This window comes from Bombina bombina, chromosome 7 (genome assembly GCF_027579735.1).
Source record: "Bombina bombina isolate aBomBom1 chromosome 7, aBomBom1.pri, whole genome shotgun sequence".
Taxonomy (NCBI): domain Eukaryota; kingdom Metazoa; phylum Chordata; class Amphibia; order Anura; family Bombinatoridae; genus Bombina; species Bombina bombina.
The window spans coordinates 12,373,935-12,391,699 of NC_069505.1; the positions used below are offsets into that span (position 1 = coordinate 12,373,935).

General features: G+C 45.6%; 1 protein-coding gene across 3 annotated transcripts in view; it reads left to right on the forward strand.

Moving 5' to 3' along the window:
• Nucleotides 1-17,765, forward strand: part of EML3 (EMAP like 3) — an 89,809-nt gene that overhangs the window by 36,563 nt on the left and 35,481 nt on the right. For all 3 annotated transcript variants that reach the window (XM_053719956.1, XM_053719954.1, XM_053719955.1), the window contains exons 12-16: nucleotides 10,163-10,297; nucleotides 10,404-10,542; nucleotides 11,373-11,524; nucleotides 11,650-11,775; nucleotides 16,579-16,710. In XM_053719956.1, coding sequence (XP_053575931.1) covers nucleotides 10,163-10,297; nucleotides 10,404-10,542; nucleotides 11,373-11,524; nucleotides 11,650-11,775; nucleotides 16,579-16,710 — 684 coding nt within the window. The remainder of the gene's footprint in view (nucleotides 1-10,162; nucleotides 10,298-10,403; nucleotides 10,543-11,372; nucleotides 11,525-11,649; nucleotides 11,776-16,578; nucleotides 16,711-17,765) is intronic.

Sequence of the window (17,765 nt, forward strand, 5' to 3'; positions counted from 1 at the left end):
ATTTTGGAAGCACTCAGTAAGACCCAAAATCCCATACCATGCCTTTAAAATGTTTTGTGAGGAGAAGGATGAGATCGATGGATATTTACAGGATTTTGAGAGACTGTGCGAGTTACATGATTTGGAGCAGTCCGTATGGGTGCCGGTGCTAGCAGGCAAGCTAGCCGGTAGGGCAGCGGAAGCGTATCGCGCTGTACCCAGGGAGGACAGCAAGGATTACGCTAAAGTGAAGAGAGCGATCTTGGAAAGATATGCCATTACCCCAGAGGCATACCGGCGCAAGTTTAGAGGCCTGCGCAAGCCAGAAAGAGATTCCCATGCAGAGTGGGCCCACAAGCTGGATCAAGCATCTCAGAGGTGGATACAGGCCAGCCAAGCTACCACCATGGAAGAATTGCGACAACTGATGCTGTTGGAGCAATTCTTTAACGGCTTGTCCCCAGAAGCCCAAGAATGGGTGAGAGATCGAAAACCCCTCACCTTAACCGAAGCAGCCAGATTAGCAGACCAGCATTTTGATGCCAGGAGGCACCATGGACTACTACCCAAGATGTACGCTCGACCCACGGGACAACCCAGTCCTCTACAGCCTAACAACCCCACAGTGGCACCGTTTCGCCCAGCCCCAGGGAATCCACCACCCCCCTCACGATACAATGGACGGGCGAATATACAATGCCACACCTGCAAGCAGTGGGGACATATGGCACGTGAGTGCACCCAAAATCGGAGCAGACAAGCTTGGAACCAGGTCAGACAGAACCTGGCCCCAAGGGCGGCTGCTCACCATTACCAAACGGAGCCAGCCGCTCATGAGGTGTTGAGCACCCCAGCCGGGGAACCCCTGGGAATTCTGCATGAGGTGATGTCGGTCCGGGCCACCGATAACCGGCAACATCATTGTCAGCTGGTGACCGTGGAGGGGAAGGAGGTCCAGGGACTTCGGGATTCGGGAGCTACTTTAACCCTGATAGCTCCCCATTTGGTGCCAGATACAGCACACACTGGCGGATCCGTGGCAGTACGAGTGGCAGGGGGAGCAGTATACCGATTGCCCACTGCTAAGATTCATTTGGATTGGGGTGCGGGGGAGGGCATGGTAGAGGTGGGCTTAATGCAAAACCTACCAGCGGATGTTGTACTGGGGAATGACCTGGGTCAGATGACCTCTGCTTTTGTACCTCAGGCTCCACATCAGGAGGCCCACCCAGTAACCACCCGGCAGCAGGCACGCACTACGGCCCCACCAGCTCACAACGAGGCTCAGGTAAGAGACCATGACACCCCCTTGACACGTATGACCTGGGATACCCCCACCCAATTTGAGGCAGAGTGAAAGCTGACCCCATGCTGCAGGTATACCGGGATAAAGGGAACACCGATCAGGCTGGGTTAGAAGGGGAACGGTACATCTGGGAGAAAGGGTTATTGTACCGCATAGCCGACGGGGGGTAGGCAGAGCAGTCACCGTGACCACTAAGCAACTGGTAGTACCCCAGAAGTATAGGCAGGAGCTGCTCAGGATAGCTCACGACATTCCCCTGTCAGGCCACCTGGGAATGACACGCACCCGCTACAGATTGATCCACGCCTTTTTCTGGCCTGGGATCTCTAAAGATGAACGGCAATATTGCACCACCTGTGACGTGTGCCAACGAGTAGGCAAACGAGGTGACCGCCATAAGGCTAAATTATGCCCGTTACCCATTATTGAGGAACCCTTTAGCAGGGTAGCAGTAGATATCGTAGGGCCTCTACCCAAGCCCAGTCCCTCCGGGAAGAGGTACATTTTAACCGTAGTGGACTACGCCACTAGGTACCCCGAGGCCATTGCTCTCTCCAACATCCATGCAGAGACGGTAGCTGAAGCCTTAATAAAAATATTTTCCCGGGTAGGGTTCCCCCAGGAGATAATATCAGATAGGGGCACCCAGTTTACCGCAGAGGTGACCCAACAACTTTGGAGGGTATGTGGTGTTAGACCCATAATTAACTCAGCCTACCATCCCCAGTCCAATGGGTTATGTGAGAGATTTAATGGGACGCTAAAACAGATGCTCCGTACATTTGGCGAGACTCATAAGGACTGGGAGCGCTACCTACCCCATCTGCTTTTCGCATATAGGGAGGTACCCCAAGAGTCGACAGGTTTTTCCCCCTTCGAATTGCTATTTGGGAGAAGGGTGCGGGGGCCATTAAACCTCATTAGGGAGCATTGGGAGGGAGAGAGTAGCCCCGATGGTAACCCCATTGTATCTTACGTGCTGGAGTTAAGGGACCGACTGAAGGCATTAACCCAGGCTGTACGCACCAACCTCCAGGCGGCTCAACAACGCCAGCGCCGCTGGTACGATAGGGGAGCCAGGGACTGCAGCTTTCAAGTGGGGCAGAAAGTTTTAATTTTAAAACCTGTACGCACCGACAAGCTGCAGGCCGTCTGGCAAGGCCCATACCGGGTAGTAGAGCAGCGATGCAACACTACCTATGTGATTGGCCCCTGCTCAGGGATAGGGAAGCGACGCATGCTTCATGTGAACATGCTCAAACCCTACCATGAGAGGATAGAGGACGTGGCGGCAATATGCGCCTCGGCCTCTGAGGATCAGGAGAATCTGCCTCTACCTGACCTATTAGAATCAGAGGACCAGATAGAGCCCTCCAGGGGCGTTCAGCTGGGGGAGCGGCTAAGCCCTTCGGAGCGTGCCCAAGTACAGGAGTTGATAGTAGCTAAAGGGGCTATCTTCTCCCATTTACCTGGGTACACTCCGCTGGCCACTCACCGAGTTGAAACCCCAGGACAGCTACCTATGCGGCAGACCCTGTATCGTGTCCCTGAAGCAGTCAAGGCACATATGAAGGCAGAAATTGACGAGATGTTGCAACTAGGGGTTATCGAACCTTCAGACAGCCCCTGGGCATCGCCGGTAGTGTTGGTACCCAAGAAAGACGGCACCACACGCTTCTGCGTCGACTACCGGAGGCTAAATGACAAAACGGTGTCTGATGCCTATCCGATGCCCCGGATAGACGAGTTGCTTGATAAAATGGCTAGGGGGCAGTATCTTACGACCATAGACTTATGCAAGGGATACTGGCAAATTCTGCTAGCCGATGACGCCATCCCCAAGTCGGCGTTTGTCACCCCGTTTGGCCTGTACCAATTTCGGGTCATGCCTTTCGGGATGAAGAACGCTCCTGCAACCTTTCAAAGGATGGTAGATCGGCTACTGGACGGGTTCCAGGAGTATGCCTGTGCATACCTGGACGATATTGCCATATATAGCCAGAACTGGGCAGAACACCTACAGCATATAGGAGCGGTTATTGACCGTATAGGGGAGGCAGGGCTGACCCTGAAACCTAGTAAATGCCATATCGGGATGGCAGAGGTGCAGGATTTATGTCACCGGGTGGGGAGCGTGCACCAGAAACCCGAACCGGCCAAAATTGAAGCTGTTGCCAAGTGGCCCACCCCTAGGACCAAGACCCAAGTACTGGCATTTCTAGGTACGGCGGGGTACTACAGAAAGTTTGTGCCCAATTATAGTGCTCTAGCCAAACCCCTGACTGACTTGACACGTAAGAACCTTCCCCGACAGGTTACTTGGGCCCCAGAGTGTGAGCAGGCATTCCAACAACTAAAGATGGCTCTAACTAATGCGCCTGTACTTGCTGCACCCGATCCAACTAAAAGATTTCTTGTTCACACAGATGCTTCGATGTTTGGAGTGGGGGCAGTGCTGAGCCAAGTTGGAGCAGATGGCAGAGAACACCCCGTAAATCGAAAAAGAATGCCTGGCCGTGGTGTGGGCCCTCAAAAAGTTGCAGCTGTACCTGTATGGACAACCTTTTTCCTTACTCACAGATCACAACCCGTTGGTGTGGCTGAACCGTGTGGCCGGGGACAATGCCAGGCTGCTGCGCTGGAGTTTGGCGCTGCAGCCCTTCGACTTTACCATCCATTACCGCCCAGGGAAACAAAACGGTAACGCTGACGGGTTGTCCAGACAAACTGAACTTGAAAAGTGATCTGTGAGTTCTTCCCCGGACATCCCCAAGCCGATCCGTTGGGATCAGACTGTGTATGCCGGCTTGGTTCTGGGGGAGCATTGTGGCAAACCTAGCCACTTCTGGACTATAATGTAAGAAAGGTTGTCTATAGGCTGTATTGTGTGCTATGTAGATGTGACAGACCCTTCTGCCAGTACTGAAGGAGTTAACTGTGTTCCACTTTAAGAAGCTATTGTGTACTGTCATTAAAATTAGTGATAAACAGTCCATTGTTTAATCACCCTCAGAGAGAAGACCCTAGGTGATAAGACAAGCCAAATGTGTTTTGTGTTTAAGTTGTTATCTGCCTAAGTAAAGTATGTGATTCTATTGTGGTCTGTCCAAGGGTGTGGGCCCTCCATCTAATGTACAACATTCTTTCAACCCCCCCCCCCATCTGGGGGGTCAGACCTGCATAAATACTAGGCATAGCCTTTTAATAAATGTCATTCTGTTTTAAACCTGAAAACTGGCTGGGTTGTGAGTTATTGACTCCCAAACTGTGTTTCGTCCGGTTATTGGGAGTATTTTAATATTGCTCTCCGCTACACAAAAGTAATGTGAGTTTAAGAGAGATGTGCTAATGAACAGTACAGGTGGAGAGGGAGAAGGAGTAATTGAATAATGTAGTTTGTTATAGAGACAAAAGGCAGCAAAAAGGAATAAGAAGATATTAGGCATTTTTACAAAAGAGGGAACCGGTTAAACACATAAGACACAGTATTACAGTAGCAATTGCATTTGAAAACAGTAAGGTATATCAAACATAATATTACAAAAGTACTTGCCTTGTGTCTTGCCCCATCCTTGTTCAATTCTTGTATAATTATATTGCTAGTGAATCACTTATAAAATGTTCACTTTGAAAATGTGAACATATGTTGTTATAGCAATGCACATCTCAGACTGGTGTGAAATATATGCAGGGAGGGCAGTCACCTGAGTCCACTAAATTTAGTTGATTGCTAATCAAAGACAATTGGAAAGGCCAATTGGAAAGTTAGATTCTGGTCTGGTCAGGGTGAGTAGTAGTATGTAGTGTATAGTAGTGTAGTATATGTAGTGTGGGTGTAGGCATTAGACATGTGCTCTGAATAATTTTGAGTAGTGTGGGTGTAGGTATTAGACATGTGTAATGAATAGTATTGAATTTACTGGAATAGTCTAGTCAGTGGAATAGTAAAGGATGCAGTGCAGGTGTGTGCAGAGGGTGCAGTGTCAGGACTGGTCAGTGGGTGTAGTGTCTGGTATTGTCAGTTGAATAGTAAAGGATACACTGCAGGTGTGTGCAGAGAGTGAAGTGTCAGGACTGGTCAGTGGGTGTAGTGTCTGGTATTGTCAGTAGAATAGTAAAGGATACAGTGTAGGTGTGCGTAGAGGGTGCAGTGTCAGAACTGGTCAGTGGGTGTAGTGTCTGGTATTGTCAGTAGAATAGTTAAGGATCAGTGCAGGTGTGTGCAGAGAGTGAAGTGTCAGGACTGGTCAGTGGGTGTAGTGTCTGGTATTGTCAGTTGAATAGTAAAGGATACAGTGCAGGTGTGCGCAAAGGGTGCAGTGTCAGGACTGGTCAGTGGGTGTAGTGTCTGGTATTGTCAGTAGAATAGTGAAGGATGTAGTGTAGGTGTGCGTAGAGGGTAGGTGTCAGGACTGTTCAGTGGGTGTAGTGTCTGGTATTGTCAGTATAATAGTAAAGGATACAGTGCAGGTGTGCGCAGAGGGTGCAGTGTCAGGACTGGTCAGTGGGGTGTAGTGTCTGGTATTGTCAGTAGAATAGTAAAGGATACAGTGCAGGTGTGCACAGAGAGTAAAGTGTCAGGACTGGTCAGTGGGTGTAGTGTCTGGTATTGTCAGTAGAATAGTGAAGGATGTAGTGTAGGTGTGCGCAGAGGGTGCAGTGTCAGGACTGGTCAGTGGGGTGTAGTGTCTGGCATTGTCTTTTGAATAGTAAAGGATACAGTGCAGGTGTGCGCAGAGGGTGCAGTGTCAGGACTGGTCAGTGGGGTGTAGTGTCTGGTATTGTCTTTTGAATAGTAAAGGATACAGTGCAGGTGTGCGCAGAGGGTGCAGTGTCAGGACTGGTCAGTGGGTGTAGTGTCTGGTATTGTCAGTTGAATAGTAAAGGATACAGTGCAGGTGTGCACAGAGGGTGCAGTGTCAGGACTGGTCAGTGGGTGTAGTGTCTGGTATTGTCAGTATAATAGTAAAGGATACAGTGCAGGTGTGCGCAGAGGGTGCAGTGTCAGGACTGGTCAGTGGGGTGTAGTGTCTGGTATTGTCAGTAGAATAGTAAAGGATACAGTGCAGGTGTGCACAGAGAGTGAAGTGTCAGGACTGGTCAGTGGGTGTAGTGTCTGGTATTGTCAGTTGAATAGTAAAGGATACAGTGCAGGTGTGCACAGAGGGTGCAGTGTCAGGACTGGTCAGTGGGTGTAGTGTCTGGTATTGTCAGTATAATAGTAAAGGATACAGTGCAGGTGTGCACAGAGAGTGAAGTGTCAGGACTGGTCAGTGGGTGTAGTGTCTGGTATTGTCAGTAGAATAGTAAAGGATACAGTGCAGGTGTGCGCAGAGAGTGAAGTGTCAGGACTGGTCAGTGGGTGTAGTGTCTGGTATTGTCAGTAGAATAGTGAAGGATGTAGTGTAGGTGTGCGCAGAGGGTGCAGTGTCAGGACTGGTCAGTGGGGTGTAGTGTCTGGTATTGTCTTTTGAATAGTAAAGGATACAGTGCAGGTGTGCGCAGAGGGTGCAGTGTCAGGACTGGTCAGTGGGTGTAGTGTCTGGTATTGTCAGTATAATAGTAAAGGATACAGTGCAGGTGTGCGCAGAGGGTGCAGTGTCAGGACTGGTCAGTGGGGTGTAGTGTCTGGTATTGTCAGTAGAATAGTAAAGGATACAGTGCAGGTGTGCACAGAGAGTGAAGTGTCAGGACTGGTCAGTGGGTGTAGTGTCTGGTATTGTCAGTTGAATAGTAAAGGATACAGTGCAGGTGTGCACAGAGGGTGCAGTGTCAGGACTGGTCAGTGGGTGTAGTGTCTGGTATTGTCAGTAGAATAGTAAAGGATACAGTGCAGGTGTGCGCAGAGAGTGAAGTGTCAGGACTGGTCAGTGGGTGTAGTGTCTGGTATTGTCAGTAGAATAGTGAAGGATGTAGTGTAGGTGTGCGCAGAGGGTGCAGTGTCAGGACTGGTCAGTGGGGTGTAGTGTCTGGTATTGTCTTTTGAATAGTAAAGGATACAGTGCAGGTGTGCGCAGAGGGTGCAGTGTCAGGACTGGTCAGTGGGTGTAGTGTCTGGTATTGTCAGTTGAATAGTAAAGGATACAGTGCAGGTGTGCGCAGAGGGTGCAGTGTCAGGACTGGTCAGTGGGTGTAGTGTCTGGTATTGTCAGTTGAATAGTAAAGGATACAGTGCAGGTGTGCGCAGAGAGTGAAGTGTCAGGACTGGTCAGTGGGTGTAGTGTCTGGTATTGTCAGTTGAATAGTAAAGGATACAGTGCAGGTGTGCGCAGAGGGTGCAGTGTCAGGACTGGTCAGTGGGTGTAGTGTCTGGTATTGTCTTTTGAATAGTAAAGGATACAGTGCAGGTGTGCGCAGAGGGTGCAGTGTCAGGACTGGTCAGTGGGTGTAGTGTCTGGTATTGTCTTTTGAATAGTAAAGGATACAGTGCAGGTGTGCGCAGAGGGTGCAGTGTCAGGACTGGTCAGTGGGTGTAGTGTCTGGTATTGTCAGTAGAATAGTAAAGGATACAGTGCAGGTGTGCGTAGAGGGTGCAGTGTCAGGACTGGTCAGTGGGTGTAGTGTCTGGTATTGTCAGTAGAATAGTTAAGGATACAGTGCAGGTGTGTGCAGAGAGTGAAGTGTCAGGACTGGTCAGTGGATGTAGTGTCTGGTATTGTCAGTTGAATAGTAAAGGATACAGTGCAGGTGTGCGCAGAGGGTGCAGTGTCAGGACTGGTCAGTGGGTGTAGTGTCTGGTATTGTCAGTAGAATAGTAAAGGATACAGTGCAGGTGTGTGCAGAGAGTGAAGTGTCAGGACTGGTCAGTGGGTGTAGTGTCTGGTATTGTCAGTTGAATAGTAAAGGATACAGTGCAGGTGTGCGCAGAGGGTGCAGTGTCAGGACTGGTCAGTGGGTGTAATGTCTGGTATTGTCAGTTGAATAGTAAAGGATACAGTGCAGGTGTGCGCAGAGGGTGCAGTGTCAGGACTTGTCAGTGGGTGTAGTGTCTGGTATTGTCAGTAGAATAGTAAAGGATACAGTGCAGGTGTGCGCAGAGGGTGCAGTGTCAGGACTGGTCAGTGGGTGTAGTGTCTGGTATTGTCTTTTGAATAGTAAAGGATACAGTGCAGGTGTGCGCAGAGGGTGCAGTGTCAGGACTGGTCAGTGGGTGTAGTGTCTGGTATTGTCAGTAGAATAGTTAAGGATACAGTGCAGGTGTGTGCAGAGAGTGAAGTGTCAGGACTGGTCAGTGGGTGTAGTGTCTGGTATTGTCAGTAGAATAGTAAAGGATACAGTGCAGGTGTGCGCAGAGGGTGCAGTATCAGGACTGGTCAGTGGGTGTAGTGTCTGGTATTGTCAGTTGAATAGTAAAGGATACAGTGCAGGTGTGCGCAAAGGGTGCAGTGTCAGGACTGGTCAGTGGGGTTAGTGTCTGGTATTGTCAGTAGAATAGTAAAGGATACAGTGCAGGTGTGCGCAGAGGGTGCAGTGTCAGGACTGGTCAGTGGGTGTAGTGTCTGGTATTGTCAGTTGAATAGTTAAGGATACAGTGCAGGTGTGCGCATAGGGTGCAGTGTCAGAACTGGTCAGTGGGTGTAGTGTCTGGTATTGTCAGTTGAATAGTAAAGGATACAGTGCAGGTGTGCACAGAGGGTGCAGTGTCAGGACTGGTCAGTGGGTGTAGTGTCTGGTATTGTCAGTAGAATAGTAAAGGATACAGTGCAGGTGTGTGCAGAGAGTGAAGTGTCAGGACTGGTCAGTGGGTGTAGTGTCTGGTATTGTCAGTAGAATAGTAAAGGGTACAGTGCAGGTGTGCGCAGAGGGTGCAGTGTCAGAACTGGTCAGTGGGTGTAGTGTCTGGTATTGTCAGTTGAATAGTAAAGGATACAGTGCAGGTGTGCGCAGAGGGTGCAGTGTCAGGACTGGTCAGTGGGTGTAGTGTCTGGTATTGTCAGTAGAATAGTAAAGGATACAGTGCAGGTGTGCGCAGAGGGTGCAGTGTCAGAACTGGTCAGTGGGTGTAGTGTCTGGTATTGTCAGTTGAATAGTAAAGGATACAGTGCAGGTGTGTGCAGAGAGTGAAGTGTCAGGATCGGTCAGTGGGTGTAGTGTCTGGTATTGTCAGTTGAATAGTAAAGGATACAGTGCAGGTGTGCGCAGAGGGTGCAGTGTCAGGACTGGTCAGTGGGTGTAGTGTCTGGTAATGTCAGTTGAATAGTAAAGGATACAGTGCAGGTGTGCGCAGAGGGTGCAGTGTCAGGACTGGTCAGTGGGGTTAGTGTCTGGTATTGTCAGTTGAATAGTAAAGGATACAGTGCAGGTGTGCGCAGAGGGTGCAGTGTCAGGACTGGTCAGTGGGTGTAGTGTCTGGTATTGTCAGTAGAATAGTTAAGGATCAGTGCAGGTGTGTGCAGAGGGTGCAGTGTCAGGACTGGTCAGTGGGGTGTAGTGTCTGGTATTGTCAGTTGAATAGTAAAGGATACAGTGCAGGTGTGCGCAGAGGGTGCAGTGTCAGGACTGGTCAGTGGGTGTAGTGTCTGGTATTGTCAGTTGAATAGTAAAGGATACAGTGTAGGTGTGCATAGAGGGTGCAGTGTCAGGACTGGTCAGTGGGTGTAGTGTCTGGTATTGTCAGTAGATTAGTAAAGGATACTGTGCAGGTGTGCGCAGAGGGTGCAGTGTCAGGACTGGTCAGTGGGTGTAGTGTCTGGTATTGTCAGTTGAATAGTAAAGGATACAGTGCAGGTGTGCGCAGAGGGTGCAGTGTCAGGACTGGTCAGTGGGTGTAGTGTCTGGTATTGTCAGTTGAATAGTAAAGGATACAGTGCAGGTGTGCGCAGAGGGTGCAGTGTCAGGACTGTGCAGAGTATCACTATCTCTTTCTCCCATTGGCAGTGCACTAATGAGCCGGTGCTGTGCGTGGCCTTTAACCCCATGGACAGCGGTAACATTGTCACCGTGGGGAAGTCACACGTGCACTTCTGGAGCTGGAGTGGGACCTCGCTCACTAAAAAGCAGGGGATCTTCGGGGTGAGAAACGGCAATGAACTTAAACCTTTGGCCTTTACAGGAATTGTAATATCCTTTGCCCCCTGACCTTCTAGCCTTTGACCTCTCACCTGTGTGCCCTCTGCAGAAATACAAGAAGCCGCGCTACGTGCAGTGTTTGCTGTTTGATCAGACGGGTGACGTCTTGACCGGAGACTCTGAGGGTCAGATCTTGACCTGGGGCCGAAGTGCACCCGATACACGGACTTTAGGGAAAGGGGCAAAGGGTGAGATGTCTATAGATGCCAGACGGTTAGTCTGGATCTGTGCAACACATGCGTGCCTTATATAGTCCATTTAACATATTACAGGTCATAGGGGCCTTATATAGTCCATTTAACATATTACAGGTCATAGGGGCCTATATATAAAGCTCCGTAAGGACACCAGTTATGAAGCAGCGGTCTAAAGACCGTTGCTCCATAACCTGTCCGCCTGCTCTGAGCAGGCGGACAGACATCACCGCAATTCAACCCGATAGAGTACGATCGGGTTGATTGACACCTCCCTGCTGGCGGCGTTGCACCAGCAGCTCTTGTGAGCCGCTGGTGCAATGCTGAATACGGCGAGCGTATTGCTCTCCGTATTCAGCGAGGTCTGGCGGACCTGATCCGCACTGTCGGATCAGGTCCGCCAGACTTTGATAAATAGAGGCCATAGTATTTACACAAACAGTTGTGTTAATGTAAAGTTTTAGTCGGAAGTTGATATTTATAGCACTCAGTATGTGGCTTTTATTTTAAATATAAGATTATTTTTAGTCGAAAAAATGATTGGCCGATTAATCATTATGAAAATAATCGTTAGTTGCAGCCCTAGTAGCTAGATAACTATATTATCTCCTTTGCTGTAGCCAATTACAGACAGGTATAAATACGAAGAAAACCATTTGGCTAAAACACCTTTCTATTGAATTTTCTACATATAAAGCACATATGCTAACACTTAAATATTACTCTTTAACTGTCCATGCCCCCACTTTGCCTCTAGACATGCCAGGCCTATTGGTTTAGCTCTCACTCCAGTATTTTGTTAACTCTCCTCCTTGTCTTCTCAGATACCTATCAGATTGTCCGTCACACTCGTGCCCATGATGGTAGCGTGTCTGCTCTTTGCTTATTACGTGATGGTTCTGTGCTCAGCGCAGGTGGTAAGGACAGGAAGATGATATTGTGGAGTTCAACTCTAAACCAGATAAAGGAGCGCGAGGTGAGAAGTGAGAACAGATCTGCAGACCCTAAAATTAACAGAGGTTTTTAATAAATATAATCTCTTTGCAAAACCCTGTAATGTAAAGTGTTTCAGAGTTAGCTCCCTCCTTTGTTCTTCTGTAGATTCCTGAACTGTTTGGCATAATTCGCTCTATTGCCGAGGGCAGCAGTGGAGAACTACTGCTTGGTACAACAAGAAATTCCCTCCTGAAAGGGTCCCTAGAGAACGGATTCAGCCCTATTATACAGGTCTGTACACCTACGTGTTTATGTGTTTACATCTTGTTGAGACATTGATAAATGGTACTTAGAATGTGACTGTCATTACCACACACCATATTCTGGACTCTTGACCAACCACAGACTAAAACAAGAGTCTGCTACCCAAACAATCCCTCAAACCTTTTATGCAAGCACCCAACATGCTGAGGCAAATGCAGGCGGACATGTGGTATCGAAACACATCCGATCCAAGGTCCTCCTTCTGTAGCTTCAGTGGTCTATACCTCTTTCTATGTTACTGTTTTACTTCATACTTCTACCTCTTCAGGTCTCTCTTCCCTATTTAAACCTACTCATCTTATTCTTCTCTACTTCTCTTCATTTCTCCTTCATTTATCTCCTCATCTACCCTGTTATTTCCATGATCTTTTCTCCTCATATAGGCCTAGATTTAGAGTTCGGCGGTAGCCGTCAAAACCAGCGTTAGAGGCTCCTAACGCTGGTTTTGGGCGCCCGCTGGTATTTGGAGTCAGTGATTAAAGGGTCTAACGCTCACTTTTCAGCCGCGACTTTTCCATACCGCAGATCCCCCTACGCCATTTGCGTAGCCTATCTTTTCAATGGGATCTTTCTAACGCTGGTATTTAGAGTCGTTTCTGCAGTGAGCGTTAGAGCTCTAACGACAAGATTCCAGCCGCCTGAAAATAGCAGGAGTTAAGAGCTTTCTGGCTAACGCCGGTTTATAAAGCTCTTAACTACTGTACCCTAAAGTACACTAACACCCATAAACTACCTATGTACCCCTAAACCGAGGTCCCCCCACATCGCCGCCACTCGATTAAAATTTTTAACCCCTAATCTGCCGACCGCCACCTACGTTATACTTATGTACCCCTAATCTGCTGCCCCTAACACCGCCGACCCCTGTATTATATCTATTAACCCCTAACTTGCCCCCCACAACGTCGCCGACACCTACCTACACTTATTAACCCCTAATCTGCCGAGCGGACCTGAGCGCTACTATAATAAAGTTATTAACCCCTAATCCGCCTCACTAACCCTATCATAAATAGTATTAACCCCTAATCTGCCCTCCCTAACATCGCCGACACCTACCTTCAATTATTAACCCCTAATCTGCCGACCGGAGCTCACCGCTATTCTAATAAATGTATTAACCCCTAAAGCTAAGTCTAACCCTAACACTAACACCCCCCTAAGTTAAATATAATTTTTATCTAACGAAATAAATTAACTCTTATTAAATAAATAATTCCTATTTAAAGCTAAATACTTACCTGTAAAATACATCCTAATATAGCTACAATATAAATTATAATTATATTATAGCTATTTTAGGATTAATATTTATTTTACAGGCAACTTTGTAATTATTTTAACCAGGTACAATAGCTATTAAATAGTTAAGAACTATTTAATAGTTACCTAGTTAAAATAATTACAAATTTACCTGTAAAATAAATCCTAACCTAAGATATAATTAAACCTAACACTACCCTATCAATAAAATAATTAAATAAACTACCTACAATTACCTACAATTAACCTAACACTACACTATCAATAAATTAATTAAACACAATTGCTACAAATAAATAACATTAAATAAACTATCTAAAGTACAAAAAATAAAAAAGAACTAAGTTACAGAAAATAATAAAATATTTACAAACATAAGAAAAATATTACAACAATTTTAAACTAATTACACCTACTATAAGCCCCCTAATAAAATAACAAAGCCCCCCAAAATAAAAAATTCCCTACCCTATTCTAAAATACAAATATTACAAGCTCTTTTACCTTACCAGCCCTGAACAGGGCCCTTTGCGGGGCATGCCCCAAGAATTTCAGCTCTTTTGCCTATAAAAGAATAAATACAATACCCCCCCCCCCCCCCAACATTACAACCCACCACCCACATACCCCTAATCTAACCCAAACCCCCCTTAAATAAACCTAACACTACCCCCCTGATGATCTTCCTACCTTGTCTTCACCATGCCAGGTTCACCGATCCGTCCTGGCTCCAAGATCTTCATCCAACCCAAGCGGGGGCTAGACATCCACTGAAGAAGTCCAGAAGAGGGTCCAAAGTCTTCCTCCTATCCGGCAAGAAGAGGACATCCGGACCGGCAAACATCTTCTCCAAGCGGCATCTTCTATCTTCTTCCATCCGATGACGACCGGCTCCATCTTGAAGACCTCCAGCGCGGATCCATCCTCTTCTTCCGACGACTAGACGACGAATGACGGTTCCTTTAAGGGACGTCATCCAAGATGGCGTCCCTCGAATTCCGATTGGCTGATAGGATTCTATCAGCCAATCGGAATTAAGGTAGGAATTTTCTGATTGGCTGATGGAATCAGCCAATCAGAATATAGTTCAATCCGATTGGCTGATCCAATCAGCCAATCAGATTGAGCTCGCATTCTATTGGCTGTTCCGATCAGCCAATAGAATGCGAGCTCAATCTGATTGGCTGATTGGATCAGCCAATCGGATTGAACTATATTCTGATTGGCTGATTCCATCAGCCAATCAGAAAATTCCTACCTTAATTCCGATTGGCTGATAGAATCCTATCAGCCAATCGGAATTCGAGGGACGCCATCTTGGATGACGTCCCTTAAAGGAACCGTCATTCGTCGTCTAGTCGTCGGAAGAAGAGGATGGATCCGCGCTGGAGGTCTTCAAGATGGAGCCGGTCGTCATCGGATGGAAGAAGATAGAAGATGCCGCTTGGAGAAGATGTTTGCCGGTCCGGATGTCCTCTTCTTGCCGGATAGGAGGAAGACTTTGGACCCTCTTCTGGACTTCTTCAGTGGATGTCTAGCCCCCGCTTGGGTTGGATGAAGATCTTGGAGCCAGGACGGATCGGTGAACCTGGCATGGTGAAGACAAGGTAGGAAGATCATCAGGGGGGTAGTGTTAGGTTTATTTAAGGGGGGTTTGGGTTAGATTAGGGGTATGTGGGTGGTGGGTTGTAATGTTGGGGGGGGGGTATAGTATGTTTTTTTTTACAGGCAAAAGAGCTGAAATTCTTGGGGCATGCCCCGCAAAGGGCCCTGTTCAGGGCTGGTAAGGTAAAAGAGCTTGTAATATTTGTATTTTAGAATAGGGTAGGGAATTTTTTATTTTGGGGGGCTTTGTTATTTTATTAGGGGGCTTATAGTAGGTGTAATTAGTTTAAAATTGTTGTAATATTTTTCTTATGTTTGTAAATATTTTATTATTTTCTGTAACTTAGTTCTTTTTTATTTTTTGTACTTTAGATAGTTTATTTAATGTTATTTATTTGTAGCAATTGTGTTTAATTAATTTATTGATAGTGTAGTGTTAGGTTAATTGTAGGTAATTGTAGGTAGTTTATTTAATTATTTTATTGATAGGGTAGTGTTAGGTTTAATTATATCTTAGGTTAGGATTTATTTTACAGGTAAATTTGTAATTATTTTAACTAGGTAACTATTAAATAGTTCTTAACTATTTAATAGCTATTGTACCTGGTTAAAATAATTACAAAGTTGCCTGTAAAATAAATATTAATCCTAAAATAGCTATAATATAATTATAATTTATATTGTAGCTATAATAGGATGTATTTTACAGGTAAGTATTTAGCTTTAAATAGGAATTATTTATTTAATAAGAGTTAATTAATTTCGTTAGATAAAAATTATATTTAACTTAGGGGGGTGTTAGTGTTAGGGTTAGACTTAGCTTTAGGGGTTAATACATTTATTAGAATAGCGGTGAGCTCCGGTCGGCAGATTAGGGGTTAATAATTGAAGGTAGGTGTCGGCGATGTTAGGGAGGGCAGATTAGGGGTTAATAAGTGTAAGGTTAGGGGTGTTTAGACTCGGGGTACATGTTAGGGTGTTAGGTGCAGACTTAGGAGGTGTTTCCCCATAGGAAACAATGGGGCTGCGTTAGGAGCTGAACGCTGCTTTTTTGCAGGTGTTAGGTTTTTTTTCAGCTCAAACAGCCCCATTGTTTCCTATGGGAGAATCGTGCACGAGCACGTTTTTGATGCCGGCCGCGTCCGTAAGCAACTCTGGTATCGAGAGTTGCATTTGCGGTAAAAATGCTCTACGCTCCTTTTTTGGAGCCTAACGCAGCATTTGTTTGAACTCTCGATACCAGAGTTAAATTTATGGTGCGGCCAGAAAAAAACCCGCGGAGCGTTAACAGCCCTTTTACCGCCGAACTCTAAATCTAGGCCATAGTCTTTTATTTAGCTTTTCTTTTTTCTCATTGCTTCATTAAACCCCCCATTGCCCTGACACCAGCGTTGTCTTCTCTTTATCCTTACTAATTGTATTCGATTTGTCTCCTTTACTCCCCTGTTCTACTCTTGTCTCTTTTTGCCCATCATTTAAAAGAGGAGATTCTCCACTTTCCAATGAGGTACCTTTCTTCTTTTTCAACCTCACCTTTTCTCTTTTTACTTTTTTCTCTTTTCTATTTTTCCATTGTTCTAACTATTTTTCATTTTTGTATGTTTTTCCCTATCTTTTTCTGATTTATTCATTTTATTTGGTTTGTTTGCTTCTCTAATACTTCTCTCTTTTTATTTTATTAGTCTTTTACCTCTTTTGTACATTTTCTTTCATCTCGTTTCTTTTTTATCTTTTCAATTTTTCCCCACTTCTTTTTGTTTTTCTTCCTTTCCTTTGTATGTGCACATTTGCATGTGTTGTGTTGATTGTATTTGTCATATTGTGTTGGTTGTATTGATGGTATTGTTTTGTTAATATTGTATTGTTGTGTTGCTTTGTTCTGATACTATTTGTTTGCTGTAGGGACACACAGATGAGCTGTGGGGTTTGGCCACGCATCCTTCACAAAACATCTTCCTGACGTGTGGGCACGATAAGCAGTTGTGTGTCTGGAATGGAATTGAGCACACCCTGAGCTGGTCATGTGCGCTGGAGGTGAGACACTGTCACACTGTAGCGGAGTAAGGATTCATCATTTTTTCTTTGAAAATCTGTTACAGTCACCACCCTTATTTCATGGAGGAGCCACACTTCCTTCAAATTAGAGGTCCAATTGGTGATTTATTTTTGGCTGAGAGACAAATTTAGAACCTTACTCTTTATCACAGTAAACCTGAGGTATAGTAGTTAAAGACAGTGTCACTTTGACATCATGTTATATTCACAGAGTCATGTAAGCCCTTATTTAAAAGAGGACGTTCTCCTCTTTTGTATGAGGTGTCTTATGCCTTTATTCATGAAAAGCAACAGCTTCAGAGTCTTTTCACATTTAATGCAATAAACCTGGTGTCTAATATGTTTGCATTTTTATATAAATCGTGATAATCAGTCATGTGAGCTCTTTTAAAGGATTGTTAAATATAGTAGATTTGCATTAACAACAATGCACTTACGCTAAATTTCAAATGAGTAGTAGATTATTTTTTTACTAATTTTCCTTCCCCTTGCATCATGTGACAGCCATCAGCCAATCACAAAATGCATATATGTATGCACTGTGCTCTTATGTGCATGCTCAGTAGTGAGCAAATACAAAGATTGTACAGATTTTGATAATGGAGGTGAATTTAAAAGATGTTTACAACTGCTGCTCTATCTGAATCATAAAGTTTAATTTTGACTTTAGTGTTCTTTTTAAATATGGGTCGCTAGACACTTAAAGGGACACTAAACACAAATTTTTTCTTTCATGATTCAGATAGAGCATGCAATTTTAAGCAACTTTCTAATTTACTCCTATTATTATTATTTTTTTTATTCAGTACCCTGGACAGCACTTGCTTATTGCTGGGTGCATTTAGCCACCAATCAACAAGCACCACCCAGGTTGTGAACCAAAAATGGTCCGGGTTCTAAACTTACATTCTTGCTTTTCAAATAAAGATAGCAAGAGAATGAAGAAACGTTGATAATAGGAGTAAATTAGAATGTTGCTTAAAATTGCATGCTCTATCTGAATCATTAAATAAAAAATTTGGGTTCAGTGTCCC